Source organism: Eriocheir sinensis, chromosome 6 (genome assembly GCF_024679095.1).
Source record: "Eriocheir sinensis breed Jianghai 21 chromosome 6, ASM2467909v1, whole genome shotgun sequence".
NCBI classification, from domain to species: Eukaryota; Metazoa; Arthropoda; class Malacostraca; order Decapoda; family Varunidae; genus Eriocheir; species Eriocheir sinensis.
In genome coordinates, this window is record NC_066514.1 from 25,246,838 (window position 1) to 25,264,002 (window position 17,165).

Below are 17,165 nucleotides of genomic sequence, written 5' to 3' on the forward strand. Positions count from 1 at the left end.
TCAAACTACCACCAGGGTCATAAAACTACCCCTGGAAATGCCCAAAACTACGAAAGCCTTGTCAAATGTGAGAAAAGGAGATCAGTCGGGTTCTAATGGGTGTTTTATTTAGGTTCATGGTACAGAAGTAGGGTCAAACTACCACCAAGGTCATAAAACTACCCCTGGAAATGCCCAAAACTCCTACGAAAGCCTTGTCAAATGTGAGAAAAGGAGATCAGTCGGGTTCTAATGAGTGTTTTTTTAGGTTCATGGTACAGAAGAAGGGTCAAACTACCACCAGGGTCATAAAACTACCCCTGGAAATGCCCAAAACTCCTACGAAAGCCTTGTCAAATGTGTGCTTGGGTGCCGAAATGGCTGCGAAACGAAAGCCTTGTTTAAACATACGAGCTTTCAGTGTCTCCAAAACGTAGGAGACACAAAATCTGTTTCCTGTCGCTTATTCATTTCACCGAGTTGGGAATAAGTAACAGAGAGAGAGAGAGAGTATGAGGTTGGGTCTCTCTCTCTCTCTCTCTCTCTCTCTCTCTCTCTCTCACACCCCATGACCTAACTGTCTTTTCCACTTCTGGCGGATAATTTAAATCTCTCTCTCTCTCTCTCTCTCTCTCTCACACACACACACACACACACACACACACACACACACACACACACTCTCGTTTTGAAAGCCCTGTTTGGAGTTAAAGTTGTGATGTTAGTGCAGAATGGAGTAGAGGTGGTGGTGGTGGTGGTGGTGATGGTGGTGGTGATGGTGGTGGTGAAAGGATTGGTATTGTTGCGCGATAGTGGGGTTGGTGATGATGATGATGGTGAATGCATGAGTGAGTGAGTGAGTTATGGAATAGAAGAGGAGGAAGAGGAAGAAGAAGAAGATGGAAAACTTTGGTGAGTAGGATTGAAAGATGAAGTAGATGGACGGTGGAAGAAGAAAGAAGAATGTAAGCTTGTTAGAAGAGATGAAAAATTAAATATCGTGTCTCCTTCTATCTCTTCAGTAACGTTAAAACCTTCACAAATCTCTATTCTTAACTGCGAGGTCTACTTTTACGGGACCTCGTGTATTCTGTCTTCTTTTCTCTCCTTCTCTCTTTCGTTCCTGCATTCCAGTTTCCAATGTTTTTATTCCTCTTTCTCTTTCATTCTCGTATTCAATCCACTTCTTCCTTTGTTCCTTCCTTCATCAGTCTCCTCTTAATCCACTTCCTACTCCTCTTTCCCTCCTGCCTCCTGATCTCTCGTGTTCCTCTTCCTTCACCATCGTCACTATTCTTCCTCTTCCTTCTCCCTTGAAATCCACGGTACCTTTAGATTTTAGTGCTACATCAAAAGCAGATCTTCGTGTGGCCGTGGGATCTCCCCTTTGAAAGTCTTGTAGTCACTTTCCTTGTCTGCAAATTCTACGTCAACGGCAGGTCTTCTGGTGGCCGTGGGATCTCCCTTTGAAAGTCTTGTAGTCACTTTCCTTGTCTGCAAATTCTACGTCAACGGCAGGTCTTCTGGTGGCCGTGGGATCTCCCTTTGAAAGTCTTGTAGTCACTTTCCTTGTCTGCAAATTCTACGTCAACGGCAGGTCTTCTGGTGTCCGTGATCTCCCTTTGAAAGCCTCGAAGTCACTATCCTTTGTTGCAAGTACGTTAACAGCATGCAAAAAAAAAAGAAGTATAGAAGATAGATAGATTGGATTCTGAGGACGAAGATACAGAAAGAGAAAGAGGAAGGAAGAGGAAGAATAGAGACGATGGTGAAGGAAGAGGAGGAACACGAAAGATCAGGAGGGAAAGAGGAGGAAGAGGAAGTGGGTTAAGAGGAGACTGATGAAGGAAGGAACCAAGGAAGAAGTGGATTGAATACGAGAATGAGGGAGAAAGAGGAATAAGAACATTGAAAACTAGAATGCAGGAACGAAAGAGAGAAAGGGAGAGAAAAGAAGAGACGGGATACAGGGAAGAGGAAGAAGGGAGAGAGGAAAGAAAAGAAGGAAGAGGAGAAAAGAACGAAGTCGGGTAAACAGGAAGAGGAAGAGGAAGAGGAGGAGGAAGACGAGGCTGCCGGAGAGAAAGAGGAAGAGGAAGACGGAAAACTTTGGTGAATAGGAGAGAAAGAGGAAGTAGAAGGAACAGTGAACGAAGAGGAAGAGGAGGAGGAGGAGGAGGAGGAGAAATAAAAATAGAATAGAGGAAACAGAACAACGGGAGAGGAAAAAGACTGAGTGGGTGCAAGCATGGAGGAGGAGGAGGAAGGAGGAGGAGGAGGAAGAAGAAGAGGAGGAGGAGAGAGATGATTGGTGTTAAGCCTCTTACTAACCCCCTCTCCTCCTCCTCCCCCTCCCCCCCCCTTGCGAGGATTAGTTTGGCGGGAAAAAAAGTTACAAGGTGTGACTCATACTTGTTGTTGTTGTTGATGTTGTTGTTGTTGTTTATCTAAAGGAGTTGAGGGCAAGAGGGTCTCAGGGTTCCTCTTCCTCTTCCTTCTCCTCTTGATCCTCTTTTTTTTTGTTGTTGTTCTTTTCGTTTCCACGTTTCTTCTCTTCCTCCTCTTCTTTTTTTCCTTCTTCGTGGTATTTTTTGCTTTCCTCTTCCTCCTCCTCCTCTTCTTCTTCCTCTCTTCCTGTCTTCCTCTTTCCCGTGTCTAATGTGCCTCTCTTCCTCCTCCTCCTCCTCCATTCCTCTTCTTCCTCTTCTTCCTCTTCGTCTCTTCAGGTTCTTCCTCTTCCTCCTGACTTCCTCCTCCTCCTCCTCCTCTTTCTCTTCTTCTTCCTCTTCCCCGTGTCTAATGTGCCTCTCTTCCTCCTCCTCCTCCTCTTCTTCCTCTTCGTCTCTTCAGGTTCTTCCTCTTCCTCGTGTCTTCCTCCTCCTCCTCCTCCTCCTCCTCCTCTTCTTCCTCTTCGTCTCTTCAGGTTCTTCCTCTTCCTCGTGCCTTCCTCCTCCTCCTCCTCCTCCTCCTCCTCCTTCCTGTACTCTTCTCATTCCTCTTCGTTAAGTTTAAAACGACATACCAATACATGAGACGCAAGCCTAATGAATGAGGAAGAAGAGGAGGAGGAGGAGGAGGAGGAGGCGGCGGCGGAAGAAGGAGGAGGAGGAGGTGGCGGCGGAAGAAGAAGGAGGAGGAGGGTCGTAATTTGTTCCTTTTGCAATATTCGCGTGATTGGTGGGCGCTGGAGGATTTGCAAGGCGGTGATTGGTTGCCTTGGAAGGTCGCTCGGTGGCCAAAAGGGTGATTGGTTGGTCGCCATGGCTGGGCCGCGGAAGGTCGGAAGCAGCGTTGTCAAATTATCGTACTCATCGCATATCATTTTCGTCGTTGCTGACCGATAACTATAACAACAAAGAGCGAAAAAACATCAATATCCAACAGTTTTAACACTAACTTTGATTTTCTCACGTTACTTGTGTAGGTACGAGAGTTTGAGGCATAAAAATGATAGATACGATATGTGGTTAATACGATAATGTGGGGTCGGGGTCAGAGGTTCAAAACACGCCTGATTTTTCAACATCGTAATACTCCTTAGGGTCATATTTTTAAAGATTTCGACCCCCAAGCACAAACACACATATTTGACAAGGCGTTCGTAGGAGTTTGGGCCATTTCCAGGGGTAGTTTTATGGCCCTGTGCACCGTTGCTAGATTATCGTACTCAGAGCCGCGTATTTACCGTTTTTTGGACCCATAACTGTTTATAAGAAGCACCAATAATTAACCATTTAAACGATAAACATATATGAATGCAGTTATTTGGGAGATGAAAGCAGTTGTCGGGGCGGAAATCGTCAAACAGAGGCAGAGTACGACAATCTGACAACGTTCCCCTGATGGTAGTTTGACCCTTCTTCTGCTACCATGAAACTATAGAAACACTTATTAGAAAACGACTGATCTCCTTTTTTGGACTTAAGAAATAGTTAATGTCACATATTTAACGCGGTTTTCATAGGAGTTTGGGGCATTTTCAAGGGTAGTTTCATGGCCCACTCCCTTCCTTTCCCGTAACTCCTTTTCCTTCCTTTCCCTTTTCCCACTTTTTCCCCCTTCCCGTCTTCCTTTCCTTCCTTTCTCCTCCCTTTTCCCTACTGTACTTTCTCTCTCCCTTCTTCCCTACCCATATGTTCCGCCTTCCCTTCCTCCCTCTCATCTCTCCCTCTCCCCTCTTTTCCACTCCTTCATTTCCTCCTCCTCCTCCTCCTCCTCTTCTTCCATTCTCCCTTCCCCATTCCTCCATCATGTCTCCTCTCTCCCCTCTCGTCTCCTCTCCCCTGTACTACCTTTTTCGAGCTCCCCACGATAAGCTTCATAATCACCACCACCGCTATTAATGTTGAAAGCCGGACAAGTAAATATAGACAGATTTAAATAACTGAACACATTACTCTTGTCAACCACCAGAGAGAAGTTGCTGTCTTTTCACATCTAAAATAAAAATTAAAAAAAAAATTAAAAAAACATCGTAAATCGTTCTTTTGTTTTGACCTTTTGAGAATCGCGTCTAATCTTACCTTTGTGTGTGTGTGTGTGTGTGTGTGTGTGTGTGTGTGTGTGTATCATAGATGAAGCCCCTCAGTGCCTCCCCCCTCCCCCCCTTCCCCCCCAACTGACAGATCGGGGCTTCCTTTACCAAGAGGTTCCGTACACACACACACACACACACACACACACACACACACACACATTCCGACGCCCTATATAGCATACATTTGACAAGGCTTTCCTAGGAGGTTTTTTTGGGGGGGTCATTTTCTCTCTCCTTTTCTCTCCCCGGTCTTTTTATTTCAATCTCCCTCCTTTAACCTTCTCTGCCTCTCCATTCTTTCCTTTTTATCTCTCTTTTCCTTCCTCTCCTTTATCTCCGCTTTTTCCTTCTCTGCCTCTCCATCCCTTCTCTTTTATCTCTCTTTATCTCCGTTCCTTCATTATCCTGATGGTAGTTTGACCCTTCTTCTGTCACCGTAATCCTAAGAAAACACTCATTTGATCTCCTTTTTGGGGGGCTTTGAATATAGTTTGTGTGTGTGTGTGTGTGTGAGAGAGAGAGAGAGAGAGAGAGAGAGAGGGGAGGGGTCAGGATGCTTAGGTTCTCATAGAATTATAAACATCAGAGGATATGACGTACTGAATCTTTTTTTTTTTATAGATATAACGTTTCCTCTGTTTTTCCTTCTCTATAACGTTATCGTACACACACACACACACACACACACGCACACACACACACACACACGTAGGCGGGGTATGTGCGTAATAATTAAGATGCTTATTTGTTTTAATTGTAAGTTTTCCGTCGATTTTCAATGCCGTCACCACCACCACCACCATCATCACCACCATCACCCCTTTCACAACCAACGCACACCACCCATTCCCCTCCCCATCAGGGTACTAACAGCCTCCCGTCCCTCCGCAGATCGACTACCCCGATGTTCAGCTGATGCGTCCCGGCCAGCGCGCGTCCTGCAACACAATGAACCTGGAGAAGCTCATGGCCCTGGAACAAGACGAGATCACCATCCGGCCAGGCGGGCGTGGGGCTCCTCCGCCGCCGCCTGGCCACCACCACCAGTACGAGAATGACCACGCCCACCACCCCCACCACGCCCACCCCGACGCCTACCTCCCCGACCTCGTGGGAAGCGCCATTCTTCGCGGCGCTCGAAGTCGGGGCAGCGTGGGGTCATCCGTGCGCGATGGCTCAGACACCTCCAGCGCCTACTCGGGTTCGGATACGATGTGCCACTCCCTGCAGTCCTCCCTGGAGCCCGATGACGTGGATCTGTCGGGTCTCACCGAGAGCGCCGTGGACTCCGACGAAGAGGACCTGGCGGAGAGCATCGAGGTGAGTGGGGTGAAAGAAGACGTGGGAAAGTCAGTCTCATGTTACACTCGATCCCCTAAGGCCTTCATTTGTTCGTAAGGAATAGACTCAAACCCTCTTTAAGAAGTATTCATGTCAAAGTTTGTCTCCTAACCTTGACCCAAAGGACTTTTATATACACGAGCAAAAGCCAGTCTCATGTTACGCTCGAACTCCCAACGCCTTCATTTGTTCGTAAGGAATAGACCCAAACCCTCTTTAAGAAGCATTCATGTCTAAGTTTGTCTCCTAACCTTGACCCAAAGGACTTTTATATACACGAGCAAAAGCCAGTCTCATGTTACACTCGATCTCCCAAAGCCTTCATTTGTTCGTAAGGAATAGACTCAAACCCTTTTAAGAAGTATTCATGTCAAACTTTGTCTCCTAACCTTGACCCAAAGGACTTTTATATACACGAGTAGGCCTTTACAGATTCAGAAAGTCGAGGAAAAGCCAGTCTCATGTTACGCTCGATCTCTCAAAGCCTTCATTTGTTCGTAAGGAATAGACTCAAACCCTTTTAAGAAGTACTCATATCGAAGTTTGCCTCGTAACCTTGACCCAAAGGAATTTTATATACACGAGCAAAAGCCAGTCTCATGTTACGCTCGATCTCTCAAAGCCTTCATTTGTTCGTAAGGAATAGACCCAAACCCTCTTTAAGAAGCATTCATGTCTAAGTTTGTCTCCTAACCTCGACCCACAGAACTGTTCTATACACGAGTAGGTCTACAAAGATTCAGAAAGCCCCCAGCATTGATATTATGTATACCTTTCTCTCTCCTCCCCCACAAGCAAGTTCTTTCTGTTTAATCATTAATTTTACATGAATTATATCGTATACGTATTGTTGAACGCACCCCTTTCCATACCATTGTCTAGTCCTGTAGCAAATGACACAGCTCAGTTTTCCAATCTATTACGCCGCTCACAAGATGACGCTGATACGCCTTTCTTGGGTCCTCCCTTTTCCGTATCATCCTAGCCCACAAGCAAATACGCAGTTCACTTTTTTCTATCCTTTACGTTGGCCACAAGAATTACGCTGATACGCCTTTCTTGGGTCCTCCCTTTTCCGTATCATCCTAGCCCACAAGCAAATACGCAGTTCACTTTTTTCTATCCTTTACGTTGGCCACAAGAATTACGCCGATACGCCTTTGTTGGGTCCTCCCTTTTCCGTATCATCCTAGCCCACAAGCAAATATGCAGTTCAGTTTTCCTATCCTTTACGTTGACCACAAGAATTACGCCGATACGTTTTCGTTGACTCATCCGTTTCCCATATAAATGTCTATCCCACAAGCACGTTACTAAGTTCCATCCTTCCCCCGCGCTGGTTAAGACATGAGCGTTCCCTCCGTGCAGAGCCTGGCGGTTCGTGACGCGGTCCGGGAGTGCCTCGAGAAGGACCCCAGCGAGCGCTCCGAGGACGATATCAAGGTTCTTCTGGAGTTCACACAGCGCCTCCGAGCCTTCTCCAACATGACTCTGGCCGTGAGGAAAGCCATGTGCCAGGCAATGGTGGGTGGGGGTGATTTATAGTGGTGGATGTCTGTCTATCTGTCTGTCTGTCTTTCTCTGTCTGTGTCTGTATATCTGTTTGTCTGTCTGTCTATCTGTCTGTCTGTGTTTCTCTCTTTCTTTTCTCTTCTCTCTCTCTCTCTCTCTCTCTCTCTCTCTCTCTCTCTCTCTCTCTCTCTCTCTCTCTCTCTCTCTCTCTCTCTCTCTCTCTCTCTCTCTCTCTCTCTCTCTCTCTCTCTCTCTCCCCAATTTTGTTCTATTTATTATATTTTTTCAGTATGTTAGGAAGGACCTCAGACTGTCTCCTTCCCTATGTAAAAACAAACAAGAGTAAACCACTATGTACTTGTCAAGAGGTTCCTTTTTTCATACAAGAGTCCAGAAGCTTTAATACAATCTTAATATCCACATACATCAACCTGCTCCTGAGATTAGTGCAGACCATTACCAAAGCCTGTCCCTGGATGGCCCACTGAGGGGTCCATCCTTACCCCATCACTCTATATACAGTAAAATATCCCCCACAGTTATGATCTATTGAGAAGCTTAAGGCCATGTCCTTATTAGACATTTCAGCGCCCAGTCACACTTATTTGCCCTGATGGCGGGGGTCAAACACAGCGTGGGTTGCCCTAAGACTGGCCCTGTTTTTCAATGTCCTTTCTCCCTTCTCCCCCTCGATCTTACCCTGTGTGAGTGGTCTGGTGCCTTGCCCTCCACTGATGATACGTGTGTGTGTGTGTGTGTGTGTGTGCAGGTGTTTGCCGTGGTGGAGGAGGCGGGCACGGTGCTCATGAACCACGGCGAGGAGCTGGACTCCTGGAGCGTCATCATCAACGGCCATGTGGAGGTGACCAAGCCTGACGGCCTGATCCAGGAGCTGCACCTCGGAGACAGGTAACTCCCCCGGCCCTACAACTCCACACATAACTCATGAAGCTGCTGTCATGTAAACTGCTTTGATATTATTTGCTGTAATGTATACTGCTTGCTTATATATAATAATGTGTATTGCATTGATACATTAGACTTACACCCTTGACATTCTTGGCCAAGCATAAGCTAGTGTGTGATAGTCCACCCGTGAGGACAGTCTTGCTGCCTCGCTGGCCCAGGCCGCCCACACGGCTGCATTACCCAACAGTGTGGCACACTCATTGGACTTGCTTCACTTTATCATTGAGTTTATTGATTAAAACAATTATTTTATCCTTCTTGTGTTACATACAATATATATAATTTTATAGATTGATGCTTCCTCATCATTCAAGTCTTGAGCAAACCAGTGACAGTGATGTCCCTCGCCACAGAGTTAACGGCAGTGTTGACGCCAAGACAAGCTTAGACCTCCCTAGTCCTGTGTGCTGCCCACCAACACACCCTGACACTCCCTACTGCTCTCACACACACACACACACACACACACACACACACACACACACACTCATTTCATTATATAACTATAAATTGTATTTGCATCTGAAGATAATTTCTCTATTTTTTATTTCATGTAGTGCACACACACTGGCATCATGTGATAAGTTAGTGCTTGTTTCTGTTTTATAAGTTTATCATTGTTCCCTTTTCAAACATTAGTCACAATAGTCCATTATGTTACTTTGTCACGGCCTCCTTGGTTGCCTTCCTTCAATGAGTGTGCCCACCCTTAGTAATGGATCTCAGTGTTCCCTCCCTCCCTCCCTCCTGGCCGAACATGCTGCCTCTTGTGCCCACCCTTAGTAATGGATCTCAGTGTTCCCTCCCTCCCTCCCTCCTGGCCGAGCATGCTGCCTCTTGTGCCCACCCTTAGTAATGGATCTCAGTGTTCCCTCCCTCCCTCCCTCCTGGCCGAACATGCTGCCTCTTGTGCCCACCCTTAGTAATGGATCTCAGTGTTCCTTCCCTCCCTCCCTCCTGGCCGAGCATGCTGCCTCTCTTCCACTTCCCTCCACACAAACCCAAACCCTCCGTGTCTGTGGCGTTCCGTGTATCTACGTGTTCTTAACTAATGTCGTGTGTCCCTCTGTGTGTTGAGAGCTCAGCCGAGGAACCCAAGACAGAAACTGCTGGATGGGAAATTTTAACATCAAGCGCTTGACACCCAACTATGGAGCTTTTGTTTAGTCTCAAACCCACTACCAGCATCACCTCCTCCCCCTCACCCTCTCCTGCCCAATGCATGATCCGATGACACGAGTTGATCAGTCCGCCTTCCCTCCATCCCATTGCATCTATTTGGGGAACAGTCAGCAGAGAAAGGAAGCTTGTGATTGGTGTTGGCTCAGTAGGATGGAACATGGCTTGCCCTTCAACAAGTTCATGACCCAAGTAGAGTATGCATAGAGAGGCAGTGTCTGTATTCCCATGGGTAGATTTATTTAAGTGTGGAGTGGTGGAAGAAGTGAAGCGACAAACTTTAAAGTGGTTTGGCCACGTGGAGCGAATGGAGGAGAGTAAGATGACCAGAAGGGTGTATGTGAGTGAGATAGAGGGAGGGAATGCTAGAGGACGACCCCCAGTGAAATGGAGGGATAGGGTGCAGGAGTATGTCAGGGAGAGGGGGGAAAGATCCTTGAGAAACTTTGAGCAGGCAAGGAGGGAGTGTCTGGATAGAGAGAGATGGAAACTTCTGCCATGGCCATCTCCTGGTGGGACCTCCGAGGAGCAGGCGTCGAAGATGAACGAAATTGATTTATGAGCCTCGTGATAGTGTGATGAGCCTTCTACTCCATGAATGTGAAAAGCACTCGTGAGAACCCCAAATAATCTACCCTGTGGCATTTGGAAATAGTTGTTGTGAGTCCCAGAAGCATGAGAATATATGCCCAGAGTGAGGCCCATTATTAGTGAGGGACCCAATGTACTTGCCTTGCTTGTGTTGCCCTGAGACCTACCCTGATATGTACTACTTGTCTGGTCCTGTATTCAGTAGAGCAGATGACTCGTAGTAGAAAGCCAAGGTTTTCTGTACGTGATCGAGTGTATTCGCATGTGGAATTAGTGTTACTTGTAGATTTTCTGTACTTCACCGTCAAGTCGTAATCCGTTCAAATAGAAAAATGTCCGTTTGGGTAGAAATCAAATGTGTCCCTTTGTTCCTCATGGAGTGTGTGTCTGTGTCCTTGTGACCTTGTGACCTTTTTTTGTCCCTCCCCACGCCACCACTCTCACTGCCCGGCGTAACACAAGGGCCCTCTCTCTCCCTCCCAGCTTCGGCATCGCGCCCACCATGGAAAAGCTGTACCACCAGGGGGTTATGCGCTCCAAAGTGGATGATTGCCAGTTTGTGTGCATCCGCCAGAAGGATTACTACAGCATCCTCCACCAGTCCGAGGAGAACATCCGACGTCATGAGGAGAATGGCATGTTGGTGCTGGTGACGGAACAGAGGCCCATCGATGCCGGGAACAGGAAGGGCAACATTGTCATCAAGGTGGGACTGGGTGTTATTATATATTTTTATTTATTTATTTACTCATTTTTTCCCCCCCCCACAAGCATTTTCGACAAAGTTCTGATAGTCGTTTTGCATGTTAAGCTCAGCCTGTGTTGGTTTGGCGAGCAGTGTTGTCGCTGTGTTCTTAACGAATGTTCTTGTTCTTCGGCACAGGGCACAGCGGACAAACTGATGCAGCAGCTGGTGGAGGTGGAGAACAACGTGGATCCGACCTTCGTGGAGGACTTCCTGCTCACTCACCGAACTTTCATCGAGTCTCCCCTCAACGTGGCCAACAAGCTTCTGGAGTGGTGAGATTGCTAGCGGAAATCATTGCCCGTAGAGTTTGGGCTCGGAATGAAATAGCACACTTGGATATATAGTGATTATGTCATGGATGGAGACTGATAGAGATTGTTGTTGCCTGGTAGGAGGAATATAACCCTCTTTCAGTATTATTGGTTAAATCATTGCCCGTAGAGTTTGGGCTCGGAATCAAATAGCACACTTTGATATATAGTGATTATGTCATGGATGGAGACTGATAGAGATTGTTGTTGCCTGGTAGGAGGAATATAACCCTCTTTCAGCAGCATTGGTTGAATCATTGCCAGAAAACTTTGGGCTCGGAATCAAATAGCACACTTTTATATTTACTGATTATGTCATGGATGGAGACTGATAGAGATTGTTATTGCCTGGTAGGAGGAATATAACTGTCTTTCAGCAGCATTGGTTGAATCATTGCCAGAAAACTTTGGGCTCGGAATCAAATAGCACACTTTTATATTTACTGATTATGTCATGGATGGAGACTGATAGAGATTGTTATTGCCTGGTAGGAGAAATACAACCCTCTTTCAGTATTATTGGTTAATGGAGAGCGAGGACTTGACTGAGGTAGCGGAGAAAGAAACAGGTCATCCTACGCCTTCCTGCTTGCCTTCCCCTCGGGCTGGTGAGAGGATGCGACCCTGCTTACCCTTGCCTTCATCTCTTCCTTACTCACTCTCATCTTCCCCCGCCCAGGTTTGAGGACCCCTCCCTGCGTGACCGGGTGACGAGGGTCGTTCTGCTGTGGGTGAACAACCACTTCACTGACTTTGAGATGGACCCGCAAATGATGAACTTTCTGGAGCAGTTTGAGGAGGGTCTGGAGAGGGAGCGAATGGCCGGTCAGTTGCGCCTCCTGGACTTCGCCTGTGCCACCAAGGCCCGAGCCAGGACGGTCACCCTCACCAGACCATCCAGGGACGAGATCCTCCACTTCTCCATTCTGGGAGGACACGAAAGAGGATTTGGGATTTTCATTTCCAAGGTAAGATTTGGTGGTGATGTTAAGCTGTGATTCAGTCATTTTATGTGTCGATGTTTTTATGATCATTTTCCCATCACAGGACATGAAAGAGGATTTGGGATTTTTATTTCCACGGTAAGATTTGGTGGTATTAGTAAAACAGTGATTCAGTGTATCATTCTGTATTCTCAGCCTCATTCTGTATCTCACTGATGAACACAGAAGCACATCTGAAATAAGCCACTGTTCCCATGCCAGGTGGAGTAGGGCAGCTCCGAACTCCCCAGGAAACTTCTCCATAAATTTTCTGTATCTTCATTCTGTATTCTCATTCTGTATCTCACTGATGAACGTGGAAACACATCTGAAAACACCTATTCCCATGTCAGGTGGAGTAGGGCAGTTCTGAACTCTCCAGGAAACTTCTCCATAAATTTTCTGTATCTTCATTCTGTATTCTCATTATGTATCTCACTGATGAACATGGAAACACATCTGAAAACACCTATTCCCATGTCAGGTGGAGAAGGGCAGCTCTGAACTCTCCAGGAAACTTCTTCATAAATTTTCTGTAATCTCAAACTTTCTGTATTTTCATTCTCATTCTGTATCTCACTGATGAACACGGAAGCACACATCTGAAATAAGCCTCTGTTCCCATGTCAGGTGGAGAAGGGCAGCAAGGCGGAGGACGTGGGGCTGAAGCGCGGCGACCAGATCCTGGAGGTCAACGGGCAGAGCTTCGACCGCATGAACCACGCCAAGGCCCTGGAGATCCTGCGCCAGACCTGTCACCTCTCCATCACCGTCAAGAGCAATCTATTAGGTGAGCAAACGGCCTGATCGCTGCCTTACACCATTATTTTATTTATTTATTTTTTCCTTGAGCTGTTTCCTTCGCTGTAAAAACAATTCTGGGAGGTTGAGGGGATTCAACCTGTCCGCTGCGATTGGCACGGATTTTGCCTCCACTGGTAGCCCGGGAACATAAACTCCCTGGTCTTTCTCTGCCTCTGTGGTGGATAGTGCAGTGTTTCCCATGTGGTATTGGTGTGCTGGATATCCCTTCACTGGTAGCCTGGGAACATATACTCCCAGGTCTTTCTCTGCCTCTGTGGTGGATAGTGCAGTGTTTCCCATGTGGTATTGGTATGCTGGATATCCCTTCACTGGTAGCCTGGTAACATATACTCCCAGGTCTTTCTCTGCCTCTGTGGTGGATAGTGCAGTGTTTCCCATGTGGTATTGGTGTGCTGGATATCCCCTCCCAAGGTGCATGACTTTACATTTTTCTTCACTGAATTGTAGCAGCCACTTTTTGTTCCACTCCTGTAGCTTGGTGATGTCTTGAAGGAAATCCACAGTCAAGGGGTTAAGATACTGGTCAGGCTTCTCAGTATAGGGTATGGGTGACCCTTCCCAAGCTAACCACTCCTCGCTCCACCTTCCCAAGCTAACCACTCCTCCTCCACCTTCCCAAGCTAACCACTCCTCCCTCCAACAGCCTTCAAGGAAATGCTCATGACTCCTGAAAACTCCCCGCGGCCTCGGTCCAGGAAACCATCGGATGTTCACGGCCTCAACGACCCCAACAACCATCTCAACCTCAACTCCAACTTCGCTTCCTTGAGCATCTCCGGCGAGCCCAACCACCAATCACCCAAAGACAAGGGCAAGGCGGCCAACAACAAGGGCTCGTCCGTCACCACAAAGGCCAACAAGATCAGGAAGAAGGTCTTGGAATCCCTGATGCAGAAGAACAGTGCCCAGTAAGTGTCGGACTCTCTCCCGCAATGACCTGATGGCATAGCAAAAGTCGACCCTTGAATGTCTGTTGGCCTATGGCTGTAACAATAGTGGTAGTTTTAGTAGTAGTTGTAGTTGTTCTTCTGTACAGGGGTATGCATATCCATCGCACAGTATATAATCTCAGCATCAATCATTTTCTTTAACCCGTCCGCTGCGATAGGCACGGATTTGGCCTTCACTGGTAGCCTGGTAACATATACTCCCAGGTCACTCTCTGGCTCTGTGGTGGATAGTGGAGTGTTTCCCATGTGGTATTGGTGTGCTGGATATCCCCTCCCAAGGTGCAGGACTTTACATTTTCCTTCATTGAATTGTAGCAGCCACTTTTTGTTCCATTCCTGTAGCTTGGTGATGTCTTCTTGTAGGAAATCCACAGTCAAGGGGTTCAAATCTACTTTAAACAAGTATATGTAGTGCGTCGATTTCTCAGTTTTCCAAGCATTACATATAAACAGTAGTGATTATATATTAGATTTTTATTTATTTATTTATCTATTTATTTTTTAGGAGGGTTGAGAAACTGTGTAAGCTTTTTAACATTTTTCTTTCTCAACTTTCCGCAGGGACTCCTTGGCCAACAGTGACGACAGCGTGTCCTCTCACTCAAGCCTGAGTGGCGGTCTCTACCAGAGCCACAGCAACCCTGACCTCAGCACCACCGGGGCGTCGGAGGACATTAGGACAGAGTTCCCCGAGCACGTCTTGAAGGTACGGCTCCGGGCACTGAAGCGTTTTGCAAGACTGATTCGTACTTGTGGTGTTTGCGTTTTACATTTGTTTGTGTACTGAAAGCCTGAAGGATTTGCTACTTCCTGCATAAGATGTTGCAAGGCCTTTGAAACAGTTAACCGATCCTCATGCAGCTCTACCACCCTGATCCTTCTAATGCCCCCCTCCCTCTCCCCCCACAGGTGTACCGGGCGACAGATCAGGCCACCAGGTTCCTCCCGGTGCACAAGGAGACAACTGCCCGAGAGGTGGTGATGTTGTCGCTTCAAATCTTCAACATCAGCGACCCGACCGGCTCCTCCAACTATGCCCTGTACGAGGTCTCGGTGACGGAGGAAGGAATCACGAAGACGAAGCGCTTGCCGGATTCCTTACAGAATTTGGCCGAGAGAATAGGTGAGACACTGCGGACCTTTTTTTTTATTTTATTTTTTATTTATTTATTTTTTTATTATGTATTTTTTTTTTTTTAGAGCGAGGGAGACAGTTCAAGGACACGAAATAAAAAATCATACGCCATCATCATCATCACCATCATCACTGTCATCACTAACACCATCGTCAAACCCACATTATGTCCCTATGCTGGATTTGTTAACCCATCCGCTGCGATTGGCACGGATTTGGCCTTCACTGGTAGCCTGGTAATATATAGTCCCAGGTCTTTCTCTGCCTCTGTGGTGGATAGTGCAGTGTTTCCCATGTGGTATTGGTATGCTGGATATCCCTTCACTGGTAGCCTGGTAACATATAGTCCCAGGTCTCTCTCTGCCTCTGTGATGGATAGTGGAGTGTTTCCCATGTGGTATTGGTATGCTGGATATCCCTTCACTGGTAGCCTGGTAACATATACTCCCAGGTCTTTCTCTGCCTCTGATGGATAGTGGAGTGTTTCCCATGTGGTATTGGTATGCTGGATATCCCCTCACTGGTAGCCTGGTAACATATAGTCCCAGGTCTTTCTCTGCCTCTGTGGTGGATAGTGGAGTGTCTCCCATGTGGTATTGGTGTGCTGGATATCCCTTCACTGGTAGCCTGGTAACATATACTCCCAGGTCTTTCTCTGCCTCTGATGGATAGTGGAGTGTTTCCCATGTGGTATTGGTATGCTGGATATCCCCTCACTGGTAGCCTGGTAACATATAGTCCCAGGTCTTTCTCTGCCTCTGTGGTGGATAGTGGAGTGTCTCCCATGTGGTATTGGTATGCTGGATATCCCCTCCCAAGGTGCAGGACTTTACATTTTTCTTCATTGAATTGTAGCAGCCACTTTTTGTTCCATTCCTGTAGCTTGGTGATGTCTTGTTGTAGGGAATCCACAGTCAAGGGGTGAATCAGAACAGTTTATTTGTGTGTTGTGATGTTCATCTTGTCATTTAACTTTTGAGAGGTGGTTACATACCCATCATGATAATAACAATCACCGGCATTGTTTACTGATTCACTATTTAGTTTCCGCCTCTGTCTGCTGTCAGTGTAATCCATTCTGCTGCAGGAAAGGCTCTGATTTCATCTTCCCACCTGGTACTTTGTTATCCCTGACCTCAACCTTTTCTGGATTGCCCCTCACACACTCGAGTCATCCATCTGTGATCCTCCAAAGTCCACCTCCTCCTCGTAATCATCACTAGAACATTGTCTTTTCTCTGTCCGCCGTTCTGAGACATGATCCGTCCCTCACAGCACTGAACAGCAGATACTACTTGAGGAACATCACCATGTCCCAGACCTCCATCCCTGACGACATCGTGAGTGAGTTGGTGCGAGAGTCCACAGTCTGCTTCCTGCAACTCAACTCGGTGGACCTGGCCATCCAGCTCACTCTCGAGGACTACACAATCTTCCGCCAGATTGAGCTCACGGAGTACATAGATGACCTGTTCAACCTCAAGTCCAATTATGGAACTCCGGCACTCTCCAGTTTCTCAAAGGTGTGTGTGTGTGTGTGTGTGTGTGTGTGTGTGTGTGTGTGTGTGTGTGTATTTACCTAGTTGTAATTTTATAGGGCCTGGGCTTACGCTCCTGTAGTTCTGTCTCCGTATCTATAATTATGTGTGTGTGTGTGTGTGTGTGTGTGTGTTTTACAGGAAAGGAAGCAGCTCAAGGCCATAAAAAAAAGTATAGAAAAACAGGCCCACTAAATGTTACTCCTACAGACACAGTTTGCTTCAGCCCAAACGTATACTCATCCCTCCTTCCACTGGGCCGCCGAGGACACTGGAGCCTCGGACCTCACTTCCATCGCCTTTAATATGTTATGCAGTAACTTCAAAAAAACAGAATTTGGAGAGAAACTGGGCATTCTGGGTCATGGGAGTGTTTCTAAGCTAATTCTTGTGTACTTACTTAGCAGAAACATCAATTTTAAGTGCTTTCAACTTGACCAAATGACCCTCACTTTCATAACTGCTTCTAAATGAGTGTGATATTGATTTCCTTACCTGTTCCCGAGGCATGCGTGGTGATTATGCCTGTTTGATACCTCTGCAGTTATTAATCCATTGTCAAGTGAG

The 17,165-nt window shown here is 46.8% G+C and overlaps 1 protein-coding gene across 7 annotated transcripts in view; it reads left to right on the forward strand.

Moving 5' to 3' along the window:
• Positions 1-17,165, forward strand: part of LOC126990669 (rap guanine nucleotide exchange factor 2-like) — a 75,391-nt gene that overhangs the window by 39,909 nt on the left and 18,317 nt on the right. For all 7 annotated transcript variants that reach the window (XM_050849355.1, XM_050849362.1, XM_050849372.1 and 4 more), the window contains exons 2-12: positions 5,408-5,836; positions 7,226-7,381; positions 8,139-8,278; positions 10,592-10,814; positions 10,992-11,128; positions 11,847-12,135; positions 12,781-12,940; positions 13,619-13,883; positions 14,487-14,631; positions 14,835-15,048; positions 16,336-16,583. In XM_050849355.1, coding sequence (XP_050705312.1) covers positions 5,408-5,836; positions 7,226-7,381; positions 8,139-8,278; positions 10,592-10,814; positions 10,992-11,128; positions 11,847-12,135; positions 12,781-12,940; positions 13,619-13,883; positions 14,487-14,631; positions 14,835-15,048; positions 16,336-16,583 — 2,406 coding nt within the window. The remainder of the gene's footprint in view (positions 1-5,407; positions 5,837-7,225; positions 7,382-8,138; positions 8,279-10,591; positions 10,815-10,991; positions 11,129-11,846; positions 12,136-12,780; positions 12,941-13,618; positions 13,884-14,486; positions 14,632-14,834; positions 15,049-16,335; positions 16,584-17,165) is intronic.